The sequence below is a fragment of the Aethalodelphis obliquidens genome, unplaced genomic scaffold, assembly GCF_003676395.1.
Source record: "Aethalodelphis obliquidens isolate GAN/ISIS:26980383/991018 unplaced genomic scaffold, ASM367639v1 scaffold28, whole genome shotgun sequence".
In the NCBI taxonomy this organism is placed as follows: Eukaryota; Metazoa; Chordata; class Mammalia; order Artiodactyla; family Delphinidae; genus Aethalodelphis; species Aethalodelphis obliquidens.
Genome location: NW_020837972.1, coordinates 6,172,938 through 6,200,037, shown reverse-complemented (window position 1 = coordinate 6,200,037; position 27,100 = coordinate 6,172,938). Strand labels below are relative to the sequence as shown.

Here is a 27,100-nt window from a genome sequence, read left to right as displayed (position 1 = left end):
TTTTTTTTTTTTTTTTTTTTTTTTTGCTGTACGCGGGCCTCTCACTGTTGTGGCCTCTCCCGCTGCGGAGCACAGGCTCTGGACGCGCAGGCTCAGCGGCCATGGCTCACGGGCCCAGCCGCTCCATGGCATGTGGGATCCTCCCGGGCCGGGGCACGAACCCGTGTTCCCTGTATTGGCAGGCGGACTCTCAACCACTGTGCCACCAGGGAAGCCCTGAAGACCAATTCTTAATTTTAATCTAATTGGATTTGTCATTCTTTCCCTTAGGGTTTGTGCTTAATAAATCTCTCCATACTCCGAGGTCACTAATATACTTCGTTCTGTTTTTCTTCTGAAAGTTTATATTTTGTTGTTCATCTTTAGGTTTTCTTCTGGAATGGATGTTCGGGTATGGTCTGAGGCAGGGTCCAGTTTCATTTTTCCATATGGAGAAACAATTGTTCCAGTGCTGACTTTGATAATTCCATCCACCCTCACTCATGTGCTGCCCCACATCTGTCATGGGTTAGCTTTCCATTTCTGTGTGGGTCTATTTCTGGGCTCTCTGTTCTGCCCCACTGGTTTATATTACACTGCCATAATGACGATAGTTTTATAATTAAGTTTCGATCTTTGGTAGCATGAGTCCCATCCATGTTGTTCTCCTTCAAGAGGGTCCTGGCGTTCTTTAGCTCTTAGTACTTCCATTAAATAGAGAATCAGCTTGTCAAGTTCTACTAAAACAAACAAACAAACAAACAAAAACTTGATTTTTTTTTTTTTTTTTCCTACACTGCACCACATGCAGGATCTTAGTTCCCTGAGCAGGGATCGAACCCGGGCCCTTGGCAGTGAGAGCATGGAGTTCTAACCACTGGACTGCCAGGGAATTCCCTTGAATTTTTGATTGGAATTGCATTGAATCTGTAGATCAATTTGGGGAAGAATTTATATCTTTTAAATATTGAATCTTCCAATCTGTGAACATGGTATAGACCTTTGCTATTTAAGTCTTGTCTATAAAGTTTTATAAATTTATCCAGTGTCTTGAACACATTTTTAGATGTATTTCTAAGTTTTTTTTTGATGCTATTATAAATGGTATCTTTTTAAAGATTTCCTTTTCTAGTTGTTTGTTCCTGGTATATAAAATGCAATTTTTTAATATTAATTTTTTAATCAAACTTGCTCTGTCCTTATTAATAATTTATAGATTTGGGGAGATTCTATGTGTTGACAATACACACACAATATTATTTGTAAATGGCATTTATTCCCCTTTCTTGGTCTTAGAATACTTTTAACTTCATTTACCACCCCTCAGACTTACGCTTTGTTTTCTTGTATTTCTTGTCTTTTAGTTGACCCACAGGCATCGTTATTAATGCTGCATTTTGCAGTTCCAGTTTGTTTACATTTATTGCATGCATTTCCCATTTTCTTTGCTCTTTCTTCTCACGTCATAGATCTTTCACCTGCAATCACTTTTCTTTTGCTTAAAGTCTGCCCTTTAGCATCTCCTGCACTGGATATTTGCTTGTAACAGATTTTCTCAGTTTTTGTTTGTTTTAAAAGGTCCTTACGGGGCTTCCCTGGTGGTGCAGTGGTTGAGAGTCTGCCTGCCGATGCAGGGGACATGGGTTCGTGCCTCGGTCCGGGAAGATCCCACATGCCGCGGAGCGCTCCGCAACGGGAGAGGCCACAACAGTGAGAGGCCCGTGTACAGCAAAAAAAAAAAAAAAGGTCCTTACTTTGCTCTCCTTGAGAGTTAATTTCTCAGGATATAGAATTTTAGGCTGACAGTTCTCTTCTCTCGGCAGTTAAATATATCTTTTTGTCTTCCGGCTTCTGTCGTGCTGCCGAGTCAGCTGTCTGTCTTGCTTCTTGGAAGGAAAGCCTTGTTTGTTCTGTGGCCACTTTTAAGGTCTCACTGGTTTGGTTTGCTGTCTGGCAGTTTCACTGCAGTGGGTCCAGATGTGGATTATTTTGTATTTATCCTGCTTGAGGTTTGTTGGGCTTCTTGGCTCTGTTTCTGGTATCTTTCACGGCCTGGTGAGTGAGAACACAGGCTCTGAGAGATGGGCTGCCTCAAGTCTGAATTTTATCTCTGGGCTAGTACTTAGCCTCCTTGTGACTCAGTTGCCTCGAATGTAAGATGGTTATAGAAATGATAGCTGCTTCCTACGATTGTTGTAAAGATCAAATTCTTTAAATTTATTTATTTATTTATTTTATTTTTGGCTGTGTTGGGTCTTTGTTGCTGCGCACGGCCTTTCTCTAGTTGTGGCGAGCGGGAGCTACTCTTCCTTGCAGTGCGTGGGCTTCTCATTGTGGTGGCTTCTCTTGTTGCGGAGCACGGGCTCTAGGTGTGCAGGCTTCAGTAGTTGTGGCTTGCGAGCTCTAGAGCTCAGGCTCAGTAGTTGCGGTGCATGGGATTAGTTGCTCCACGGCATGTGGGATCTTCCCGGACCAGGGCTCGAACCCGTGTCCCCTGTATTGGCAGGCGGATTCTTAACCACTGTGCCACCAGGGAGGTCCCAAGATCAAATTCTTAATATTATCTCTTAAACTGGCAAAAGCTTAACCTTCCCTTAGCTTAACCACTTTCACTTAGATTTTGTTTGCAGTATTTCTTGTTTCTTGGCCAGTTTGTTGTTGATTTGCAAGAAGCTTTTTTTTAATATTTAATCTAGTATTTTCAGTGGCACAGTGTGTCTGGGTAACTGATTTTGTCATTATTAGTAGAAACTGAGTCTCTCCAATATCATCTTTCTAAGTTCAGAGCATGCGTGCTCTCTCTCTGGTCTGCATGTGCTCCCTCTCCCTTTTTCACATGTAAATGATTGGTATTTAGTTGCATTTCACAAAGCTTCATTCATGAAATCCTCAGGCAGTTGAATTTTGTTTTGACCTTCAGCAGAGTGTGGCTGAGGAGAAAACAAGTTGAATAAGAGGATTTTGTTTAAAAAGAATTTTAATTGTATGCCTTTGGATCAGTAAACACTGAGCATAGCCTCCTCCATCTCCTGCATATACCTGTACTCTGGCAGGAGCTGGTATCTGGAGTGACGAACCTGAAATAGCACAGGGCACCAAGTAACTCTGGTATGGTTGCATTCACCCCACTCAGTAGGCCCAGAAAGTGATATCTGTTTTGAAAGGATGGTTAGCAGTGGTCGTTGGCAAAGATGTTTCTCTTTCATTCAGTTCCTGATTGATGGGAGATTTAAATTCCCTGTGGTCTGGGGATGGAGTTTAAAAAGGGTTTACGGAGCCTTTGTAACTATTGCCATGAAGAGGCACTTTGGATTCACTTTCTGCTCATCAATTTACAGACCTGATATGCAGAGGTTCTGAGAGTGGGGATTGGTGATTCTTATCTTGGTGTGGCCGTTCTCACCAAAATTTACTACGGAGCTGTGTGTGCTCTCTGACAGTGTCACATAGCTCATTCCAATTTCACTGCCATTCTCCTTTGCCCCAGTTGCAAGCCGAAGCACCCAGGCTGGCTGAATATCAAGCATACATCGATTTTGAGATGAAGATTGGAGACCCCGCCCGCATTCAGCTGATCTTTGAGCGCGCTCTGGTCGAGAACTGCCTTGTCCCAGACTTATGGATTCGTTACAGTCAGTACCTAGTAAGATAACCTACCTGTTCTAATCTCACTTTATTTTTTACCAATTTAGGTTCCATTTAAAGAAAATCAGAAAGAGTGCCAGTAGTTAGCTGCATGCTGCTTCTCTCTGCTTGACTCACTAAGGAAGTCTCCTGATGTTTTAAGTTATTTTAAACTGATAACTGTAAAAAAATTCTTGCATAGCCTTACTATTGTGGACTTTATAACATATTAATTTTTCTTTTAACTTATTATCATGGAAAAACGTAAATACATAAATGTAGACACATTAGTAAAATGAAACTGCAGTTAACCATCACCCAGCTTCAACACTTAATTAATGGCACTAGTCTAGTTTCGTCTACAATCTTACTAGGTTCCTTACCTATTTTCCTCCCTTCCATGTTATTTTGAAGCAAATCCAGAAATCACATTTTGATGGTAAATATTTCACTGTGCATGTATAACAGATTTGAATCGGGATCTAAACAAGATCCGTACATTAGGATTGGCTGGTGTCTCTTAAAGCTCTTTGATCTGTAGGTTCCCCTCTCCACCTCTCTCCTCTTTTCCCGCAAAACCCCTTGTGATTTTTTTGTTGAAGAAACCAGTCATATTAAGGAAATGTCTTTTGTCGGTTGTGCTGGGAATGTCTCATGGATGGTGAAGTCTTAACAATAAAATTTTCTCTCCTGACCCTGGCATTCTTTATCATAGGATCGGCAGCTGAAAGTAAAGGATTTGGTTTTATCTGTACACAGTCGCGCTGTTAGAAACTGCCCGTGGACAGTTGCCCTGTGGAGTCGGTACCTCTTGGCCATGGAAAGACATGGAGTTGATCATCGAGTGATTTCGGGTGCGGATGTTTTTGTGGGAAGACTTCTAAGCTTTTTGTCCCGAGTCAGAAACATTGAGCTGTGACAAAAGTTATTAAATCAGCGTTCCCCAGGCGGTTACTCTGGGATATTGGGTATTAGTGACAAGAAGGGCTCTAAATGGGAGATATGAAGTAGTTGTATTTTTTGACTTATTAGAACTTTTTAACATCTTAATATTCATTGTGATTTTCCAGGGAGTTATGGTCTTTTCACCAACTCACTTGACCTGGAGCACTTTAATGCAGGGCATCTTGTGGGTTGTGCCCTTCCTAGAACACAGTTTGTACACCACTGTAGTAGCCTGTCTTTTGAACATTTCTCTCTAGCTCATTTCACTTTTGTTGCATCCCATTATTACTATTTAAGCCATATGGAATTTTATAGTCAGTAGCAGTTTTTATAATCATCTTGATAACTTCTTTTTGAATTGGCAACAAATCCTGGCTTTTTCTTCGACTCCAGTGACCTTCGAGAAAGCTCTGAGTGCTGGCTTCATTCAGGCCACTGATTACGTGGAGATTTGGCAGGCGTACCTTGATTACCTGAGGAGAAGGGTCGATTTCAAACAAGGTATTGAAGTTTATGTGTTTCCTATCAGAACTGAGTTTTTCCTTAACGTGTTTTGGTAGGGTGTCCCAGTTGCCCAGATATCTCATGGTGGGGCAAGTGATATTGGTAACTTTTTTTTTCTCAGAAATTTTAGCTATTTCAGTTTGTAACGAATCATGCTGTGTATTGTAAAGGGAGAGAGTAATGGTCCTTATGGTTTACACTGGCTCCTGCCAACTTCTTTAGTCTCATTTCTCCCTTCTCTCCCTTCTGTGTATCCTAAATAGTTCTTTACATGGGACTGCTGCGTTCCTTTTAAATCATTGAACGTCCATGGCATCCCCTGCCTTCCTCTCTCCTCCTTCAGAAAAGAAAAAAAAAAAAATGAGCAACCAGAACCACACGCCCCCACCCCTAATTGGTGCTTGCTTCCTCATGCAGGGGGCTTTTAGCCATTCTGCCGGCTCGGGGAGACCCCCTCTGATGTGGTCCCGCACATGGCGCCCGTGTCACTTTTGTCCTCGTACTGTCTGTGATGTGCTGTCTTCCTGTATCTGCCTCCCCCCACTGTGTGATGAGGGCAGGGCCTGGCAGTTTTATTTCCGTGTCCCCAGCATGATGCCAGGGAGCTTCAGTGTAGGATTGAAAAGAACAAACCAGACGTGGCATGTGGCTTCCTCGAGCCGAACCTCTCTGCACTTTCTCACAGACTCCAGTAAAGAGCTGGAGGAGCTGCGGTCTGCGTTCGCCCGCGCCTTGGAGTACCTGAAGCAGGAGGTGGAGGAGCGTAAGTGGGCCTCCCGCCGCGGCCGCTCGTGCTGCCTCTTCTGCTCCGTGTACCTTTTTAGTCAGAGGCGCTTTGCCTCTCAATTACTTTCTGATTTCGTCTACTTCTGTTCTTCAAGGTTTCAGTGAGAGTGGAGATCCAAGCTGCCTGATCATGCAGAACTGGGCTCGGATTGAGGTAAGTGTTTTTGACACATTGTCAGTTTCATCCCCCTTTGAGGGACCTTTGCCCGATAGTGTGACCGAAGCTGAGTCAGGATCCCAAGTGACGGTCTAGGCCGTGTAAGGATTCATGTTTATTTCCTTGCTCGACACACATTCGTTTCTATCTTAGGGAGAATCCTAGCTCCCAGCTCAAAGTTGCGCAGCGGCTGTCTGAATGCCAGGCACTCACTTGTGTGTTCCCTTCCCGCGCTGTGCCCCATTGATGAGCACGTTCCCAGCGTGAGCCGCTTGCCAGGCCTGTCACTGTGTGCCGGGGGATGAGATAAACCCTGTCCCTGTGCTAGTAAGCTTTAAGCTAGTGTGGAAGACAGACAGTTTCACAAATAATCAGAGGATATAATGAGTTGAATGTTATTGCTGAACCAAGGACCCCAAGGTGAGTAAGACGTGAACCCTGCCCATAATCAGCTCGTAGGATTGTAAAATTCTAACGTTTTGTCCTCTGGGGGAGAGTCAGGTATCAGGTAGTTGGTGGGTGGGATGGTTGTGTGGAGACCATGTTAACGATGCAGCAACTGCGGCTCAGAAGTTAAGAGCCGGCATCTGCTCCTCGATCCATCTTTCTTTCTCTGCCTTGCCCTTCAAATAAAACACTTACAGTTAAGCTCGTTAAAAATAAAAAACGCCTGGCCAGTACTGTCGTGAGTGCCTGTGGGCTCCCAAGTGTGGTTCTCGAGGTGAACATGGGCAGGCAGCCTGAGGCTTATCGCTGCAAAAAGGCTGACATGCTTGGGCTGGGCTGTTACCGTGGGGGGTGGCCCATGAATGTCCAGGGAGTTAAGTAACGCTGATAGTTTTGGGGTGGGAGGTTTTTAGCCATGTGCGTCTGAAGTGTTTTGTAACAAGTGTCACCATCATAAGGTCTGAGTCCTCTCCTAACTCAGTCTGCTAATGCGTGCAGGCTCGACTGTGCAATAACATGCAGAAAGCCCGGGAGCTCTGGGACAGCATCATGACCAAAGGGAACGCCAAGTATGCCAACATGTGGCTTGAGTATTACAACCTGGAAAGGTAACCGGCCGGGATTGGGGGCGGTGCTTGTCAGATGTGACCCGCACGCCCCCTGCCTATGCAGCCTGGGCCTGCTTGCAGTACACTGCTTCTCTTTATCTTCCTGTCTCTCCTCGGTGGCGGGGGTTTATGGGACAGGGCTACAGAGAACCAAAGATAATATTCTGTGCCTAGGCTCTTAGAGCCATGCATTACTTTTTTTTTTTTTTTTTAACATCTTTATTGGAGTATAATTCATTACTTTCAATTTATTTTGGTTTGTTTTGATTTTTGGACATGAATGTTTTATTTGACTTTCGGGGGAGCTGTTTATTTTTTTGTATTTGCGTTGTCTATAAAAGTAGGAAATACTAAAAAGCAGAGAGGAAAAAACCCAGGTTTTTTTGCAGTGACAGGCCCACATACAACCACCATTAGTTAATGGTTTGGGTATGTTCTTTGAGACTTTCCTATGCTTAAATTTTTAAGAAATGATGATGCAGTTATAGTATACATTTTCTAAACCTCTAAAATTATTTTAAATAATGTTTATAACATGGAGAAGGTATAAAGAATATGACCAGCTTTTAAATTCAGTATATCTTGGACATTGCATGTCTATAAATACATCTTTTTTCTGTTCTGAACATTTTGGTTTTTTATCCCTGATTTAAAAAATAGTATGTGGGCTTCCCTGGTGGCGCAGTGGTTGAGAGTCTGCCTGCCGATGCAGGCGACACGGGTTCGTGCCCCGGTCCGGGAAGATCCCACATGCCACGGAGGGCTGGGCCCGTGAGCCATGGCCGCTGAGCCTGCACGTCCGGAGCCTGTGCTCCGCAGCGGGAGAGGCCACAGCAGTGAGAGGCCCGCGTACCGCAAAAAAAAAAAAAAAAAAAAAAAAAAAAAGTTATGTGCTCAAGTTAAAATTGAACATTTAAAAAAATGTGAGAAAGAAAGTGAAAGTCTTAAAATCCTTCCCCAGAGAAGATCACTGTTAAAACTTCTTGAATATTCCTCTAGATCAGCGGTTCTCAAATGTTTTGGTCTCAGGACCCCCTTTACACTCTTAAAATTTGAGGACCCCCTCAAAAGCTTTTGTTTATGTGAGGTATATTTATTAATGTTTTTACCATGTTAGAAAATAAAACCGAGAAATTAAAAAATATTCATTTAAAATTCACAATAAATTCATTACATTTAACATTTTTATGAGAAAGGACTGCTTTCCAAACTCCAAAATAATGCAGTGAGAACGTGGGCTGGTTTTATACTTTTGTAAGTATCTTTAGTCTGGCTCAGTAGCAGACAGCTCGATTCTCATGTCTGCTTCTGCGTCCCCTCTGTTGTGACGTTTTCATTGAAGATGAAGGAAATTTGGCCTCACACAAATAAGAGGTTAGGAAAGAGAAGGGGATATTTTTCAGATAATTGCAGATATTCTTCTTTCACACTACAGCAAAATTTATTAACAAGTCATAGTCATTTGCATTCTGGAATCTGAAGCCATATCAATGAATTTTTCACTCTGTTGCATTAATATCCATTGGTCTGTTTTGCACTGAGCAGACCTTTTACGCACGCATGATTCTGTGACATGCGTTATGTGTGTGGAAAATGCTGACTCATTAAGTCCTGCAGCTCTTCCAAAAATTGATGCGTTTCATTATCCCATTTGTTATCTCTGCACTGATCTTTGTAGAAAAGCCTTACAAGTAGGAAGCTGTCAGACTCACGGTGACAGATACAAATTTTCCAAAGCTCTACAGATACAAATTTTCCAAAGCTCTAATTTTCACTTGAAAGCTCCAGTCTTATCACCGTCAACAAAAACTCTTAAGTGGTTTTCCTTGAACTTATAGCCTCACTTCGTTAATTTTTGAAAATGTCTAGCAAATACCCAGGTCTGAATCACCATAGTTTTTGTCACTCAGCTGTTCTCTCAAGTGAAAATGATGTTCCATGAAAAAAAGTAACTAGTCCAGCTTGCAACTCAAACAGTAGCCCATTATTTCTTTGCTACAGCCACTGTACTTGGGTATAAAGAGGTGCTTTGATGTGTGCATCCCATTTGTCACACAGAATATTAACGAGGTGTGCACTGTCTTGATTGTGCTAAGAGCCACTGTAGCTTTTGCACTCTCAGTGCAAATGTCAACACAGTGGAAAAAGTCCAATAAATGTTTTGGTATTATTATGAAAGTAGTTTTGACTTTGCAGACCTCCTGAAAGGGTCTTAGAGACCCTCAGGGGTCTGAACTGCTGCTCTAAATTTTTTCTGAGTGTCCTAATATGTATTTACAATGTTTATGTATATTTATAAAAAATTTTAAAACAGAAATGAGAACATAAGTATCTCATAACTGCTGGGATGAACAGAATGTTGTTTTAGATATACTATCCTGATGAGCAGTATATATTTCCATGTCAGTGTAGGAAGATCTGACTCTAGGCATGAAATCTGACAGTCCCCTCTGTCAGTGTCTCTCCCCTCGAGTGGGACCGTGTCCTAGAATTTCTCTAGGGATTTTATCAAGTCACCCACAGCTCTTGGATTGCCCCCATGCGTTGCACATGTGAATGCAGTAAAGGCAGAACACCTGGCTGAGGACCACTGTCCCCAGTGCGTTTTCCACTAGCACTGACTTGCTAAGGGAAAGAGTGGCTTAGAAGAAAGCCTTCATTTTTGACTAGAGGGGCTCTCTGGGAAAAGGAGAAAGCATTAAAAGTATCAGTAGCACAAAGAGCATGGCATCTCAGAAGCGGTGGGCTTTGATGCATGTTAGCTGTGTGAAGACAGCCCTCCCCCTGCGCCTTCCGCTTTGTGTGCTGGTGTCCCCAACTGTGTGTTTTCCGCCTTAGGGCCCACGGTGACACTCAGCACTGCAGGAAGGCTCTGCACCGGGCCGTCCAGTGCACCAGCGACTACCCAGAACACGTCTGTGAGGTGTTGCTCACCATGGAGAGGACAGAAGGTGGGGACCTCGGCGCGCTGCCTCTGGCTTGGGGTCTGTCCCTTTTGCCATTTGGTTTCAGGTCTGTAGGCTTAAGGACAGACTGTGTTTACGGCTTCAGCCCCTCAAGGGGCCTCTCTGATGCGACCGTCACGCGGTGCTCGCCAGTGAGAGGGGCGAGTCCTGTAGCCCTCCTCAGACTCCACGTGCTAGGGGGCCCGTGACGATGCTCTAGCGCAGGCCTCTCAAGGCTCTCTTTGGTGGGGGCTGTTGTGTGCGGCATCCCTGGCCTCCCTCTACCCGCTAGGTACCAGTAGCGCTTTTCCTGCCCCCAGTCCTGACCACCAGAACCACCTGCAGGCGTTGCCAAGGGTTCCCTGGGAATCAGGAGAGACTGTGCTCCAGCACAGCGCCGAGAGGCACATGGCGAAATGCGCTCCCTGGTCACGTGTGCCTCCCTCGTGAATTTCAGAGCCTCAGTGTTGAGTTTCCATGGGTGTTAGTCTGGATTTCGGGGTATGAACCCCTCAGAACTGGAGATAGACACCCAAACAGCAACAACAGTAAGAAAACACCCCAGCATTTCTCATTTGAGGAGCTCTTAAAATCTTTCGGTCTTAGTACAGGTGTCTTGTACCTTTTGCATTAGAATGTTTTCATAATCTTTGCCACAGAGAGCCCATAATAGAACCTATTCTGGTTTTCAAGTCTCTTTTCTAAAAGAGAACGGATGTTCTAAACACACCTGGAAGGACTATTTGAATTCTGAAACTTGAAACCTATACTAATGAAATCTTCTTAAACGGGGAGCCGGTTCTCCAGTTGCTACTGTTCGATGGAAGAGCTTTCTTCTGGAGGTGCGGGACAGTGAGAAAATTTTATATTATTATTATATCCTTCAAAATCTGAAGAAGTGAAAGTTTGCTTCTCTTCCTCTCAAGGTACTTTAGAAGATTGGGATATAGCTGTTCAGAAAACCGAAACTCGACTGGCTCGCGTTAATGAGCAGAGAATTAAGGTAATGATGCTCTTTATTTCAAGTCTTTGAACCTCTGAAAACTATTTTGACTGTGTTTGGTATGAATGTTCCTTGTCAGAACCTTTGGGGTCGTCCTGAGAAATGCCTTTTACTCAGAGTATTAACTATGAAATGTTTGAATCAACATTTAAGCCTGTCTTTTTAGATCGGCTTAAAACTTTAGCCCCAACGATAGATACAAATCCAAAACAGGAATTTTGGCCCTAAAGGTTATTGGAATAGACGAAGAAGCTAAAAAAGGAGCCTGACATACTTAGCCTAGCGATTGGAGCATGAACACCCCCAAATAAATCAGGGCCTCAGTTTCATAGATTTTTTTTCCTTTCTTTTGGTGAGTCATTCATGGGGATGTTGTGAGACATACCGTAGACCTGAGATGTGGCTCCCAAGAAGCCTGAAGAGGCTGGGGAGGTTGGGAGCAGCCCTCCTCCTCGTCCTCTTCCTGGTCGCCTCCCTTCTCCCGGGTGGTGGCCATCCTCCCTGTGCTCCCACCTCTTCCATCACGAGTCAGTAGACTTCATGTAATCGCCACGTACAGTGATGCATCATATCCCGATTTTCCAGGCTGCAGAGAAGGAAGCAGCCCTCGCCCAGCAAGAGGAAGAAAAGGTTGAACAACGGAAGAGGGCCCGGGCAGAGAAGAAAGCGTTGAAAAAGAAGAAGAAGACCAGAGGCTCGGACAAGAGCAAAGCTGATGAGGATGATGAAAAAGAGTGGGGCGACGATGAGGAAGGTGAGGCCTGGTCGGACGTCACCTGGGACATCCCGGAGCTCCAGACAGGGCGCAGAGCAGCACGGAGAACCTTCTTGCATTTGAGAATAAGTTGCTTGCAAGGTGCCCACCACCCTCCCTGTCCCTGCCTGCCCTCTACGTGGGTGCCATCTTCCCCAGCTTGACTCCAAGGCCCTGTGCCAGACACACCCCTGCCTGCACTCCCTGGGCTTCGCTCCCTACCCTGTTGCTGACACCACCGCCCTTTTCCTGAGTGGTGCCTCCTCTCCCTCCGTGGGCTCCCACACCCCACCCTGTCCCATCACTCCCCGAGCATGGACACTGCCTTATCCTCAGGCCCTGGCGCCCTGCACCGCCGCCGCAGCCGGGCCCTGCAGTGACACCAGCCTTACTTGTCCCCACCTGATGGTTTTGACAGGTAGAATTTTCCAGCCAGTGTTTGTCACCCCTGCCATTTCAGGCGTGGGCAGGTGTGGGTGGGTCAGATTTGTTTCAGCAAAACCAGTCAAGGTAAAGAATTGTCTCTAGACACTAAAGGACACTAAACATTTTTCTAGTTCAGAGTTGTCAACCAGAGGGAAATAGTAATGGAGTCATTGTTCAGTTGACTAAGAATTTCTCCCCGAGTCTTTTTGGGGCCTTCAGAAATGATCGTGGGTAGCTCACTGCGCTTTGGGGCTTCTGGTTTAGCAGGGGAAGGCAAACGGGACCTGTGACCGCAGTGACGTGTAATAGGGACTTGGGGAGATGTAGGTGTGAATCATGGTGGAGGCCAGGGAATACACTAGGGGCCCTGCAGGAAAGACTTTGTGGGGAAGTGACGCTGCATCTTGGCATCTGGGGGAGGAGTGTGAGAAAGAAGGGAAGGGGCTAGCCAGCCAGGGTCAGCAAAGCACAGGGCACAAAACAGCCTGGCATTTTCTCCGAGCAGCAAGTGTCTGGCTTTGGGCCCTGATGCATGGCAGAGGGCTGGGTGCTGGGGTGGGTGAGGCTGGGGCAGCAGGCAGGCCAGCAGGCCCAGTCAGAGTGCCCTGGAGTGCAGCGTGCCACGGTCAGGCTCCATCGGGAAGGCAGTGGGAAACTGATGGGAAGGTCTGGAAGCAGGGGACCCTCACCAGTTGGGTTTCAGTATTGTCCCCCTGGAGGCAGTGGGAAGAGTGGGTTGGAGTGTAATGTTAAGTTCTGTTGAAGGACAGAAGACAATCGTGAATGTGGGTAGGAACTGTAGCACCACTTTGTACTGCTTCCAGGCGTGCCCCGGGGAGCACATACTTCAGTGTCACCGGAGGTGCTTGTTTACACGCGGTCCCCAGGCTCTATCCTCCCCTTGCTGCCCTGGGCTGTCTAGGATGGGGGTCCTTGGGATTTGCCAGCCCAACTTGGAGACCCACTGACCTCTCATATGATTAAGCGTGGCCGATGAGGACTTAGGTTATCACTTGCACCTGAGTTCGTCCCCTCACACGAATGTAACTGGGGCCCAGAAGGGAGTGGGATGAGTCGGGCGGGTCAAGAGAGACCTGGCAGAGGGCGGTGGGGGGCGGGGCGTATAGGGGGAAGAGCCCTTTCCCTGCCAGCTGCTCTGCTTACACTGACAGGAAGAGGTTAGTTAACTAATAGTCACTGCTTTTCTCCCGACCTATTGTAGAGCAGCCTTCCAAGCGCAGGAGGGTGGAGAACAGCGTTCCTCCCACTGGGGAAGCTGAGCTGGGCCCAGAAGCCGACCCGGGCCTCTCTGGGAGCAGCGCCCCTGCGGCCGCAGAGCCTCCCTCTGAGCAGAAGGAACAGCGGGCGGCCGCCCGAAGGAGGGATGTGCCCAGGGTGCTGCACGACAGCAGCAAGGACGGCGTCACCGTGTTCGTCAGCAACTTGCCCTATGGCCTGCAGGAGCCTGCCGCCACGCTCCGGCCGCTCTTCGAGGCCTGCGGGGATGTGGTCGAGGTCCGCCCCATCTATAGCAACCGTGGCGACTTCCGGGGCTACTGCTACGTCGAGTTTAAAGAGGAGGCGGTGGCCCTGCGGGCCCTGGAGCTGGATCGGCAGACCGTTGAGGGGCGGCCAATGTTTGTCTCCCCCTGTGTGGACAAGAGCAAAAACCCAGACTTCAAGGTAGGTTTGTGGAATAAAGCACGCCTTTACGTAGGGTTGCGGTAGGACGGGGTAAGCGCTCTTTTCCTGCAGCAACTCATGTTTAGAATACACGTGGAACATTTGTTAAGAACGAAACTTCCGCGTTAACCGGGTCAGTTCTGTTCTGGTTCACTGAGGTCTCAACTCGGGGCTGGGTCACTTCGAACCGGCATTACTTGACAGAGGACGGTCCAGTTAGGGACTGTGTGATGGCTGCTTGCCGCTGGAGGGTTAGGAGTGACGGGACTGTGCCAGGTGTTTTGTATGTCACCTCATTGGGTCGTCACCCAGGCTCTGGGAAAAGTGGCTTCACTTGCCATTTTACAGAGGAGGAAGTGGAAGCTTCGAGAAGTTGAGTGACTTGCCCAGGGCGAGTTGACAGTTCCCAGCACCCGGAGCCGGCTCTGGCTGGGCCAGACCTGTGGACGAGGCCTGACCCTGTGTCGTGGGGAGCTGGGTTGGGCCTCGGGTCATCATTTCCTCTCCCCACTCCTCCCTGTAGGTGTTCAGGTACAGCACTGCCCTGGAGAAACACAAGCTGTTCGTCTCGGGCCTGCCATTCTCTTGCACGAAAGAGGAACTAGAAGAGATCTGCAAGGCCCACGGCACTGTGAAGGACATCCGGCTGGTCACCAACCGGGCCGGCAAACCCAAGGTCAGCGTCTGAGCAGACGGCAGTCGCCTCCTGGAGTCTGGGCGAGCCTTTGTTCAGAGGTTACTTGGTTCTAGAGTGGGTTCTGATCTGTCTACTAGGAAGCAGACGAGAAGTTAACAGAAGGCTAGGTGCGCTAGGCTCTTTTTCCGTTTGGAGTCAGGTGAACCTGATGTGGCTCATTGTACTTAAAAGAACAGGGTGTTTGAAGAAAAACTACCACAAATTAGCAGGGGCTCCAGTGCAGCTCCGCGGCTGTGGGGCCTTGGGGTGAGGTGCCCCCCCTTGCAGTCTCCTCCCTCCTGCCCGGACCCCACTTTTCACTAGGCCTCTGGCCATCTCCCCAGGTCCCTGCACTGGCTTCCCCCTTACCACGTCCTCCCCTTCTCCGGTCCCCTCAATCTCTTGTGAAATCCTTGACGACGTTTTGAGTAGTTGTTTAAGAAGAGTTTGGTTGACCTCTCAACCCCCGTCCCGTTTATCCAGCTTAATCGAGAGTTGAAGAATATGAATAAGGGCGTCCCCAGGCACAGGGACATCGGGGCTCACCTGTGTCCAGGACACCTCATCCATTGCTAGATTTATGCTGGTCCCTCTCTCTCTTTCTTTTTTTGGCTGGAGCAAGCACAAGATGCACTGAACTTAAAAAGTTATCTGAAGTTAGTCAGTTGCAGAAATAGGGAGGGAGACTAGGGCTGTGAGACCTATAGACAAAGGATGGCGGTGGTGGGGAGGGAACCCAAGGGTCGGGGGCCCACCCTGAACCGGCCGGTGGACCTCAGGGAGGAGGTTGTGCCCTGCAGCACTCACCTGGCCGGGCTTTTGCAAACTTTCAGGGCCTGGCCTACGTGGAGTACGAAAACGAATCCCAGGCGTCTCAGGCCGTCCTGAAGATGGATGGCATGACTATCAAAGAGAACGTCATCAAAGTGGCTATCAGCAACCCGCCTCAGAGGAAGGCTCCGGAGAAGCCAGAGGCAAGGAAAGCCCCGGGGGGCGCCATGGTGCCGCGGCAGATCTACGGAGCGTAAGTGTTTTGTGCTCTGTGTGCTCGTTGGTGCAGACTTCGTCCTGCCCTGCACCACGGTGACCAAGTTTCCCCTTAGCACAGTGAGTTCAGATGGGAGGTCAGGGCCTGGCGTCCCTGGGGCGCTCACGCTCGTTCCCAGGGCAGGGTGTCTGCAGCAAGTCCACGCTGAGGGCCATTCTGGAAGTGGGACCCTCTCTCGTGTTCGCCGGTTTACACTGGTGATTGATTTATTTAGACAGTGATTACGTTAAAGTCCCCTTTGGCAGGTGAATCCATGTGTAGGTTCCATACCTGACAGCCATGTGCTTGCCGTGCTAATCTGTATCTCCACCTGTAATCCAGATAGAAGCTCTGTTCTCACCCGACAGGGATGAGGCAGCAGGGTGCGAGGTTATTTGGTGAGGTCTGCAAGTTTACAGCCATTTTTATCCACCCTATGTGTGACGGTATTACACAGACGTGGCCCTGGCCAAAATTGTGGAAAAGGCAAAGTTGGTTAAAGTGATTTTTACCTGATAGCCGAAGTCAGGGAGAACAGGGCTCGTCTTATTACCCTTCTTGTTTTTTGTTTTTCACCTTTTACCTTGCGGTGATCTAAGACCGTCCTGGCTCATTTTCATCAATTGTCGCCTCAGAAGGTCCGTGCATTGTTTGCTCTTCCAGGCGGGGGAAGGGGAGGACCCAGCTCTCTCTGCTGCCCCGCGCCCTGCAACGCCCAAGCGCCACCGCAGCCCAGGCTGAAAACGGCCCTGCCCCACCGCCGGCGGCCACCGAGGTACCCAAGATGTCCAATGCCGACTTTGCCAAGTTGCTTCTGAGAAAGTGAGTGGGACTGTGCGAGAAGGGAAATGCCTTACTTGATGCTGGCCGGGAAGACGCCCGGTGCCCAGCTGTGCCCTGGCTGTGCAGGACCCAGTGCAGCGCCTGTGACCACATGCTTGCTCTGGTTTAGGTAGGACGGGAAAAGGGTGTCAAAGGAAAAAAGAGGCTTTAAGTGCTCCCTCATATTGAGGGCGAGAGGATGAAAATGGTCACTCCACAGGCTGGGCGCAGGGTGCAGTTTCCTAAGATGTGTCTTAAAGAGTGAGAAACAGATGTGAAACGCGAACACACCGTTTTGAGACCCCCCCCTTGTCCAAATATTTTTGGCCACCTCTGGTCCCCTTTTTATAAGACACTTCTCTTACACCCTGCACAGTACATGTGCCCGTCACTCTTTTAATTTTTAAAAGACAGAAAGGCAGATGTTGGTAATTCACCAGAATGGCCTATTTTAGTAAAGGGGTGGGGGCAAGGGGCATCACATAAAACATCTGATGGGCTTTTGTTCACGGGGGCGGTGCGTTTTTATATTACGTATTTGTAAATGACACGTCAACCCACTGTTTTGTTTCCTAAAAGCAAAATACTTGTGACATTTGTATAGGAATTCTGTGCGCCATCTGCTATGGACGTTTTTCTTTGCCTAGTGACTAGTGAACTGTGTCTTTGTCTAAATACTGAGTTTCAGCCCTATGGTTTTGTTTAAATAGCATTGTCAAGTGCAAACTTAAATTCTCCCCATTTAGCTTTGTTTATTAAACTGAAGTTCTCTTAAAAACTTCTTGTCGAAAGGTACTCAGATGTGCATTCAAATATGTATTTTGAAATGGGTGTACCTTGGTTTACCTAATGGGTGTGTAAATAGAACTTTTGTAAGTCAAATCCGCTTGGCACTTTGATTTAAACCATTTCTGCTGTGATATCTTCGGTTTTAAACTTCAGTTTACAGCAGTTTGGCACTTAACAGCTTTCAAGCTTTTTTACCCACATCTTTTATCCAGTATTTATTGCTTTGAAAGTGACACTGGCAGTTCAGTAGGGAAACTGACTTTATAAAAGGCATTCTGGGGAAAAAAATCGGAATTCTTTCCTATGTCATGAAAATCAGCTCATTTATCTGTTTCTAAAGGTTTTATGCATCATTCAGGCTTTCCTATATTTTTTAACTTAACAATTGAAACAGATAAGTAGTAAACTAAGCCCCGTGTGCCTGTCATGGAGCTTCAGCATTGCTCAGCTCATAGCCCGTCTTCATCTCCACTTCCTGCCCCTCTTGTATCCTGTGTTCTGGAGGGATAGTCACCTAATAATACTGTAGCACGTATCTCTAAGGACTTAAAGGCCTTGGTTTTTATCATTTCTAGAAACATTAGCAGTAATACCTTAATGTTATCAACCATCCAGGCAGATCTCCAATTCCATGTTGTTTTGTAAATAAGTTTTTTAATTGATAGGTTCTCTGTACCTCATCTTTATCTTCTGCACAGAACGTTAGGTGTTTTTGAATTCAAGCAGCGGCTGTGGAGCAGTCAGAAGAACCTGTGTTCTCTGGGGTGGCCGGCCATCCACTTCCCTGCAGAGAGGCCCGTTCTGTGGGTGAGAGGATGTGGGTCAGTTGGGGACCAAGGGGCCATGGACCTTTCCTTAGTAATCCAGGTCACGTGGTGGACATCTGACCTCACCGTCTCAGATGTCCACAGGGGCTTGTTACAGAGGTGGACCTTTCAGACTCGAGCAGGACCCGATTCAGGTGCAGGGTGTTGACTGTTCTAGAAATAGATTTTCAGAAATGTAGGAGTGGGTTTATGTAGTCCTGGGGGGGAAAAACTGATGGTAAATAGATACATGAAAAACCATTTCAGCTACTCGTGTCTTAGTGCAAGATCAGCGATACATCCCTGTCAACGTAACCAACCAGTTCTGTCTCGGTGTCTTGTTGAAATAATTACCATCTTGGATCTATTTTTCTCCCAGAACAATATAAAGAATACCGCTAAAGTTCTGAAAGAATCCCTCCTTCCCCCTTAGGATAGATGGGTGGGAACATCTCTTGAATAAGGTAGCAAAGTCTCAGGCATTTATGTAACAAAATACTTTATTAGTAATTTGTTAAAATAATACCCTTCACATAGCTAAAGTGCAAATTTCTCCCTCTGGTACAAAGCAAGCACTTCTGTCAGGCTTCCTTGGTGTGCTTATAAAGAGCAAGACGATTAGAAGAGTTAAGGTTTAAGAAATACCTTATGGCAGCATACAAATACAAAAATATTTTTTATCAAGGTTTGAATAACTATCACTTGGGGCCATTTCATACATCTTTTCACTTAATCTTTCAGAAAATTACTCCGTGCTCCTTCAGACTAAGCAGCAGCAGCCAACATGTAACAGTTTATCTTCTAACAAGTTGCTAGGAACCTAAGGCCACCCCAAGGCAATCTGCTCTGCTTCCCTGAGGGGACAGTGGCTGTGGGGCAGGTGAGTGGATTAAAGGGACGCATCCTGGCTGTGGTCAAAAGTGTTTCTCAGCTCCTGTGAACTGGCGCTCTGACTCCTCACAAATGCTTGTTGGGTACTGACGAGGCGTCTGTCTTCAGATTTGCAGCAGGATTTAATTGTTAGGTGACAAACCCAGAAGAACCTTTAGACTGAAACATCTGGTCTGAATTGCTGCAGATGTGAGAAACATCAATACAAAGCACCCAGGCTAGCCACGCCCCTGTTCTTAATTAGAGAAACGGCCGACGTGGCAAAATAACAGCCTCTGGTACCGGAGTTTGCAAACTATGGCTCAAAGAACCTTCCTCGAAATAAGCAAGGTATCTAACTAGATATACTGTAAACGTTCATTTCATATCTCAGAAATTTGCTCTACCGGTAAGGATTAGTTACAACACTAACCTCTTGGTAGGGGAGCCAACGCCTGTACGAAAGGAAGCTTTCAGTCACTTCTCACAACTGCGACCGGGTTCTCCTCTCTCTCAGGTAGTCACAGACCCTCGCGGCCGGTTCCAGAAAGGGCTGCAAGGGGTTACTCCTCCGGACCCCACCTCAGTGCAGATTCTGCTCCAGAACCTGTGTTCTGGTCACACAAGGAGCACTGATGCCCCCAAAGCCTGCTGGGGCCACCCCAAGGATCGGGGCCACCAGCACAGACAGCACACATTTAACCAGCTCTGAGGGAAATAAATAACTGGGCTCAATTATAAGTTATCTTAGGGACAAGGCTTAATAACTTAGTTTTCTTCTTTAAAGAAGCATTTGGAGGTAAAGAATGTTTAGGTTTCTTACCCATCTTCTTTTACTCTGGGAGATGACTAGGTTTCTAGAATTGCTGAGTTTCTTGGATTTATTCCCCCCCGGGACATCCTTTGCCACCAAGGGAGGATTTAGAGCATTAGGGCTTCACAGGCAGCGTCTCCTTGAACCTAGAGTGGTTGGGTCTGGCCTCTGGCAGTGCCACAGGGTACTCTGTGGTGGCAAAGAGCAGGGTGTCCAGGGTTGTCTCTGTGCACTTGGCAATGAAGCGGATGAACGGCCTCACGTCGCCCTCGTTGGCCACCTCCAGCACGTGGTAGTACTCGGACCTCTGCTCTTTGCGGATGGTGATGGGCGGGTAGCCCGCCTGCATGAGGATGAGGTTCATGAGCAGGCGCGAGGTCCTGCCGTTGCCGTCGATGAAGGGGTGGATGTAGACGAGTTTATAGTGGGCCAGGGCCGCAAACTCCACCGGGTGCAGGTTCATGGCGTCCTCCGAGTTGAGCCATTGTATGAACTCCTGCATCTGCTTCTCCACCTCCTGAGGGTGGGGCGGGACGTGGTGGCCCACCAGGACCTGGGTCGTGCGAAAGCGGCCAGCTTCCACGGGATCCACGTACCCCAGCACCCGCCGGTGGATCTCCAGCACGTCGCTGATGCTGACAGAGCCGATGCGGGAGAGCAGCGTCGTGTTGACGTACTTCATGGCCGCGTGCATGCCAATGACCTCATTCTGCTCCTCCAGGCTCTTCCCCGGCACGGCGTAGCGGGTCTCCAGGATGTGCCTGATCTCTGAGAGGGTGAGAGTGTTGCCTTCGATGGCCACTGTGTGGTAGATGTGGTGGTAGTACGTCTCCTCCATGACCCGGCGCAGTGCCGAGTTGCCCTTGGGGATGGACATGACCTTCTTCACTTTGCTGTCGATGATGCTGAAGTACCGCTGGTCAATCTCCTCCACCAGCGGCAGCGTGCGGTCGCGGTTGACCAGCGCCTTCTTGTGGTGGGGCGCGATGGTCAGTGCTCTGGTGTACAGGTAGTCAGCCTGGATGATGTCCCTGTCCTCTTCTGAGAAGATGCCGAACTCATTGAGCGCGTCCACGAAGCCCGGGTCCATGTTGAGGGCGTGCAGGAAGAGCTTGTGGGCTTTCTCCCGCTTGCCCTGGCGTTTCATTTCCAGGGCTTGGTTCAAAGCTGCTTTGGCTTCTAATTTGCTGGCTAGAAAAGAGTCAAAGAGGCGTGGGTCAGGGAGGGGCAGAGGACGTTCAGGGGCGGCGTCACCCCTGACAGCTGGTCTTCTCAATGGCCTCAGGGGGCTCTATCCAGCCATGTTGTACATGCCCTTCCCATACCTGTATGTGCAGACAGGTTTGTTTCCTACAGCCCAGTCGGGCCCTGTGCTGGTCGCTGTCCACTCAGCCCCAGAGCTGTTCTCTACCGTGGGGGCAGCAGCCGGGCTCCTTGGCCCCCTCCTCTGACCTGCCGTTGTTGAGTGGCTGTGTTCTCCTACAGCCGCAGCTCCTGTCAGGCGGGCCTCCCCTACCTCTGCTCCAGCTCGCAGCCGTTCTGGTGATTTCTTCTGGAGGTGCGGGTCCCTTCTTCCCCCTGCCTCCACCCCTGCCCCTTTAGGCCCTGGTTTTCAACTGAACCCTGCGGTACCTCTGGCCCTTTTCTGCTGGCCCTCCCACCCCCAGTGCCAGCCACACCTCCTAGACTTCTTTTAGTTCCTCAAGTGCCCAGGGCTCTCCTACCTTGTGGTCTCTGCCTGGAACACTCTCCCCTCAAACCTTTTTCCCTTGGGTCTCTCCTCAGGCATCCCCTCCTCCAGGGAGCCTTCCTGTGTGCTCCTACGGCTCCCTCTGCTTCCGCATCACCACATGTATCTCAGCCACCTATCACCTTGTCTGGCTAGGAGTTCAGGGCTGACCCTGTACCCCGCACACACGACATAGCTGGCCCTCTAAATACCTATGGGATTCACGAGCGTCGAGGCGAGATGGCCAGTCTTACCTGCAGAGGCCTTGGTCTTGACCACCAGCGGTGCTGCATCCCTGGAGGTGACACTGAGCTCCGTGGATGGTCTGGTGCACTTGGTGACAGTAGGCTGGGCCCTGTCCAACTTGCTCCTGAGCAGGTAGAAGCCTTTGAGCACAGCCAGACACTGCTCCTCCATGGCCCCCAGCGGCAGCAGCAGGGCCATCAGGGAGCCCAGCGCCATGCTCAGCAGTATCACCCACAGGAAGCGGCCCCAGACTGAGACCCATTTTGGTTCAGTCACCGCCATCACTGAAGCCATCGACATGAGTGTCATCTGGACCCAGGGGTGGGCCCCTTGCACATGTCCACAGTGGCTGGATCTGCAAGGAACCAGGAGTTGCAGGAGGTGAAGCAGGGGAACCGATACCTTGATGATACATTTCTGGCTTCAGGGGAGGCTTGGAGACCCCACGGTTCTTAATTCACTGTGACCAGGGGGTGGGGGTGAGGCAAGGATTAGGTGCTGCCTCCAGGGCGGTGTGACTGAAAAACAGTGCTGCCACCCAACTGCTATTAAACACCTACTGCGCGCCAGACCCTGTGGTAAACCCTAAGGACCTCACACGTACCCTCCTGCAATCTTCAACAGGAACTGAGGCTGCCCCATTCTCCAGCGGAGACCGGCTCAGGGAGGTGAAGGCCCTCGCCCAGAGTCACCCAGTGAGCAAGTGACGGCCTTGGGTTGTGGCTCAAAAGCCTCCCCACTTAAGCATAAATCTGTGGCCCCTGACCCCAACACTGGGTGCCCTAGACACATAACACACATGTCCAGAAAAGCTAAGGTAGTTCTGAGGCTCATTCTTTGGTAAGTACAACTGTTTGAAGGCCTGATATATTGCCACCTGGGCAGTCAGCTCTTCCTGCCCTCACCCTGGTATTAGCCACAATGCTGTTCCCCGCTCTGGCCTTCTTTTCCTGGCCTGTCCAGGAGGCATCCCGCCTAGAGTTAGGGCAGTCTGAGCATCTCAAGAGGAACTCAGGTTGTGGGCCAGAGGGGGTGACCACTTGCCTTCTGTGACAATGAGCAGGTGCTTGGGGCTGGCAGTGGGAGTGGAGGGATCGGGTCTGCAAACACCATCATACTAACAATAGGCATTTATTAAGCAACTACGGTGTGCGGGGCATTGAGCTGAGTGCTAGCAATGCTTTATCTCACTTACCCCTCACCACCTCACGGAGGAAAGCAGCCCCTAGGCTCCACTTTACAGACGAAAGAAACTGATACACAGAGAGCAAGTCAATTCCCAGACAACCTGCAGGGAATAAACAGCGGCATTCGGGAACGAATTCCCAGTACACCTGGGTCCAGAGTACCCAGGTCTTCACCTCTTTTATCATAACCAGGGCCCAAGCACCCGATCCCGTCTGCTCCTGGTACTGGACCAAGACCCAGAACTGACTGATAAGGTTTCTGGGGGAGCTTGGCCGGTTGATACAGAACATCTGAAAAGGCGCAGTACGAGCTCTAATGGGGAGGTACGGAAGAGGGTGTGGGTCACTGCTTCGTCCAGGTGGTCGGCGCGGGCTCCTCGGCGGGGCTGGAGTTCTCCCGAGGAGGACGAGCGTTCTGGGGGCACGAATCTCTCAGCCCTCACTAGCTAGGAAGGGGGAAACAGGCTCCAAGAGGCGAGGACACTGGACTAAGGTCATTCTGAGAAGCCGCCGCTTTCCGAACCCCACCCAGGGCTCGCTGCCCCGATGTACCCGGTTCACCCTCTCCTCACCTCGCGCCACTACCGGGCCCTGCTCTGCTGTCGCCTTCTCAGCACTCGCAGTCTCGGCTGGCCGCCGGCTCCGGAGACCTTTGCCGTCAGCCCGTGGCCCCGCCCTCGGCGACTCGCCATTGGCCGGCCCGCCATCCTCTTCGCAGCGTATTGGCTTCCTCACTTTGTCTGCGCCTCGCATTTCCGGGTTCCCGCTCTGCCTCCGCTTTCCCGGGAAAGACGCGCCGTGGGCCACTCCCATTGGCTGACTCCTGTATTGGTCTCGTGCCCGAAAGGACCAATAAGCAATAGGAGAGGCGGGGCGTGAGCGACAAGCGGGAGCCCCAGGTGCGGAAAACCCCCGCCTGTGCGGTTTTGGGGCGCTCTGGGTACGGCCTGAAAACTCGAAGTTCCAATTGTCTTTCCCTTAAGTTTCTTACTTCCGCGGGCCCCTCTCGCAGTCCCCTGGGCCTCAGTTTCCTTAGGTGTAAAGTGAGAATGCTGATGGTTTACAGCTGTCCACCCTGTTAGTCTGACTTAACACCCCGCGTTCTCAGCCTCCTCTCTGTCCTACCAGGGTTGCCCTCTTCCCCCGTCTCTCACCTTCTTTGCCTCCTGACTTTTAAATTTACATCCTCTTGAGAAGAGCCTGGCTGGTTCTCTTGCTTCCCGGTGTGGGCAAAGAATGTTGCCTGCCATTTCAGCAAGCAAAGAACTTTGCCTGCCATTCTGGTAGACAATGGATTATGGCCACCCTCAAGCCATCCTACGTTGCAGCTGCCCAGAGGGTTTGTGTGCCCTAGGTGGAACTCAAGATGGAAAAAAACAGGATACTGGTCCTAGATAATTAAGATGCATATCAAAGGAACAATTTCAATGAGGCTACATTCTTCCATCTTCTTATAGAAAGGCACTAAACTCATTCACTTGAGATGCTTTTTGTGATTAGCAGTAATCTTCTGAGTGTTCAACTGCACCTCCAACCCCCCCCCCCCCCAAAAACTCATATCCTGGCTCCTCCCTTACCTCTTTGGAACAGTTCTTCAGAGTTGAGAGGACTCTGCAGTCGTCAGTAATGTCCCTGAACAAGAACAATTCAACTTCCAGGTTGTATGTTTTGTTTTTCAGTCGACAGTGAGAAGTTTTCTCCTTGAAGCAGAGAACTGAAAGCTCCATTTTAATTCACATTTTTTTTTTTTTTTGCGGTACCTGGGGCTCTCACTGTTGTGGCCTCTCCCATTGTGAAGCACAGGCCCTGGAAGCGCAGGCTCAGCGGCCATGGCTCACGGGCCCAGCCGCTCCGCGGCATGTGGGATCTTCCCGGACCGGGGCACGAACCCATGTCCCCTGCATCGGCAGGTGAACTCTCAACCAGTGCGCCACCAGGGAAGCCCTAATTCACAAATATTGACATTAAACATCCAGGACATGCCCAGAAATGCTACAGTACATGAGTTAAAAAATATATATATTAGCAGTACAGATTCTGTAGTCAGGGAAACCTGGGCTTAAATTCAGACTTTGTCACCTTGGCTGTGTGTTCCCTTGAGCGGGTCACAGTTTCCCCATCTGTAAAATGGGGGCAAACAGCCTACCTCACTTTTGCCCTCAAGTTTGGGATTTGCAGAAGGCCTGACACCAAAGTAAGCTCCTCTTGTCCGATGCACAGCAAGCCAAAATGCTGAGAAACTGAGGTTTGCAACGAAGAGGACTGATTCGCAAGACAGCCAAGCAAGGAGACAGGAGAACAAATCTCTGATCTGCCTCTCCTTGAAGGCAAGGGGCTCCGGGTATTTAGGAGATGAAGAATAAAGCTGCAGGGCGGAGGCATGGGGAGCAGGGGGCAGGTGATTGGAAAAAGGTGTGATAATTATCCTGCACAGGCGTAAGCTACAGGCCTCTGCAGGTTCAAAAGGTCACCGACGGACCCCCCGCCCATGCCCAGGTGAATGGTGGATGGACCCCTGCCCACTCCCAGGTGAATGGTGGGTGGTCCTATCCAGTCTCAACCAGCTCAGCTGAAGGAGACACAGCTGACTCCCAAGTTCCTAGACAACAACTTGGTCAAATACCTTATTGTTTAGCTATGGGCTGCTTGGAGGACAGGCAAGTCTTAAACAACCTTAGTGGAAACAGGTGAAATGGATTTAACTCACAGTGGCAGTTCTCCCTATTTTTGATCATTCCTTAATCTTGAGGAATAAAGGCAAAAACCATTCTGGCTACTTCCTGCTGATAAGAGGTGCAGCTTGTGGAATCAAACTGCTTAGTACTCACTCGAAAATATTCTCTTATCCCTGGATTCAAGTTAACATTTTGATTTTAATAAACAATTACTACCTACACACCAGCTGTCAAGGCACTTATAAGCCCAAGATTGGTAACTGAAACCACAGACGAAGATGTACCCTGAGGGGGGCACACAGAATGTCAGACATCTGACATTCTTAGATATTAAATATGGAAGGGACATAGCCTGGGAAAATTAAGTACAGTTTCTACAATATCCTGACAAAGTAGAAACTTGCCAGGGGTAGACACCAGCTCTTTAAAAATCCAAGGACATGAGGAGAGGACCAAATTTCAGCTTAGTCAAGAAAAAACAGGGGACAGGAAATTCTATTAGCCTAATCTGATATGTTACATCTGAAGACACAGTGAAGATAGGGAAAGTCAAAAAATTAATGACAGGCACAGTCAAGGGATCCAATACAGAATGATCCAATACAGAAAAAAGGTTTTGGATCACAAGTCCAGCAGCTACAGAGATTAGCACTTCTCAAACTTTGGCAAAAGTAGGTAATCACTGAATTGTCCTTCCAAGCCTGGGAGGTTAGAAGCCAAGAGAAGGCATAACAAAAGAGAACAATCATTCTGGTAATCTAACAAGTTATTTAAATTGCCTTCTGAGAATTACCAAAGCCACCACTGCAGCAATCCCACTCACCTGGATTTCCTTCTTGCAGCTTCTTTCTGAAAAGAAACTTAAGATCCATGAAGGGGTTCACCTGCCCCCTTGGAGGAGTCACTGTTGGGGGTCTGAAACCAGCCAAGGTTTGGATGATCTTGGTTGCAGTTTTTCTTCTGCAGCAAAAGCATGGTTTCTGTTTCCCCATCATGTTCCTCATAAGGTCTGGTCCAGTGAGGATGGAGCTGGTTTTCCAGATGTTTATTCTTCCAAGATTCCAGTCTAGAGGTTCCTCGTCTCCCCTAAGAGCTTCCTAAAAGGGGTTCTGCTATGAGTCCAAAGTTGGGGATCCACATGGGGCAGAACCCGGCCACCCCCAGGAATCCCCGGGGGTCTAGAGTTTCCATTCTATCGGGGAGCAAGTCTCTCTATCCTTGTGAGAGTTCAGAACCCAAGTATTTAACAGAGGGCTGAGAACTCTGCCCTTTTTTTGGACCCATGATAGCCTCTTTCAATCAAGAAGTTCAAAGTCAACACTGTATTCTGGTCCTAGGCGTTTGTCTTACTGGAAATCAAAAGACCATCCACAATACTGGAGCAGGGATCCCTTCTTTAGTGGAAGCTCCCTCAAATCTTTTGCCAGGATTTCTCCCAACATAGTGGTGTGGGACTCGAGGGACATTGTTCCAGCTAATGATTAAGAACTCTCCAGACAGTAGGGGCTTCTTAGACAATGGGTAAATTTCCAGGATGTCCGGCCCCCTTCCGAGAAGGAGGGAGATAACAAAATGTAAAAAAGGTGTCTGTCAAAGAC

The 27,100-nt window shown here is 48.7% G+C and overlaps 2 protein-coding genes across 3 annotated transcripts in view; one reads left to right on the top strand and one right to left on the bottom strand.

Moving 5' to 3' along the window:
* The window catches only part of SART3 (spliceosome associated factor 3, U4/U6 recycling protein), a 33,846-nt gene extending 16,578 nt beyond the window's left edge, over positions 1-17,268 (top strand). Inside the window, exons 7-19 of one of the 2 annotated variants that reach the window (XM_027124453.1) lie at positions 3,467-3,622; positions 4,319-4,457; positions 4,942-5,049; positions 5,738-5,815; positions 5,934-5,992; positions 6,941-7,050; positions 9,889-10,001; positions 10,922-10,998; positions 11,584-11,752; positions 13,401-13,861; positions 14,385-14,537; positions 15,371-15,561; positions 16,228-17,268. In XM_027124453.1, coding sequence (XP_026980254.1) covers positions 3,467-3,622; positions 4,319-4,457; positions 4,942-5,049; positions 5,738-5,815; positions 5,934-5,992; positions 6,941-7,050; positions 9,889-10,001; positions 10,922-10,998; positions 11,584-11,752; positions 13,401-13,861; positions 14,385-14,537; positions 15,371-15,561; positions 16,228-16,390 — 1,977 coding nt within the window. In that variant the 3' untranslated portion in view covers positions 16,391-17,268. The remainder of the gene's footprint in view (positions 1-3,466; positions 3,623-4,318; positions 4,458-4,941; positions 5,050-5,737; positions 5,816-5,933; positions 5,993-6,940; positions 7,051-9,888; positions 10,002-10,921; positions 10,999-11,583; positions 11,753-13,400; positions 13,862-14,384; positions 14,538-15,370; positions 15,562-16,227) is intronic. The other variant, XM_027124454.1, reaches the window with a different exon arrangement.
* Positions 17,269-18,973: 1,705 nt separating this feature from the next.
* On the bottom strand, positions 18,974-24,571 carry FICD (FIC domain protein adenylyltransferase). The gene is made up of 4 exons (XM_027124455.1): positions 23,400-24,571; positions 22,836-22,928; positions 21,649-21,995; positions 18,974-20,856 (listed from the first exon to the last, which is right to left on the bottom strand). The coding sequence occupies exons 3-4, from the start codon at positions 21,947-21,949 to the stop codon at positions 19,781-19,783; spliced, it is 1,377 nt and encodes a 458-aa protein (XP_026980256.1). The 5' UTR covers positions 21,950-21,995; positions 22,836-22,928; positions 23,400-24,571; the 3' UTR covers positions 18,974-19,780.
* Positions 24,572-27,100: the final 2,529 nt, after the last annotated feature.

Bases quoted from the DNA above. Each gene is read 5' to 3' on its own strand.
- FICD (XM_027124455.1), bottom strand. From the start codon at position 21,949: ATGACACTCATGTCGATGGCTTCAGTGATGGCGGTGACTGAACCAAAA. The intron at 20,857-21,648 runs GTAAGACTGGCC...ACTCTTTTCTAG, and splicing joins CAAGACCAAGGCCTCTGCAG to CCAGCAAATTAGAAGCCAAA.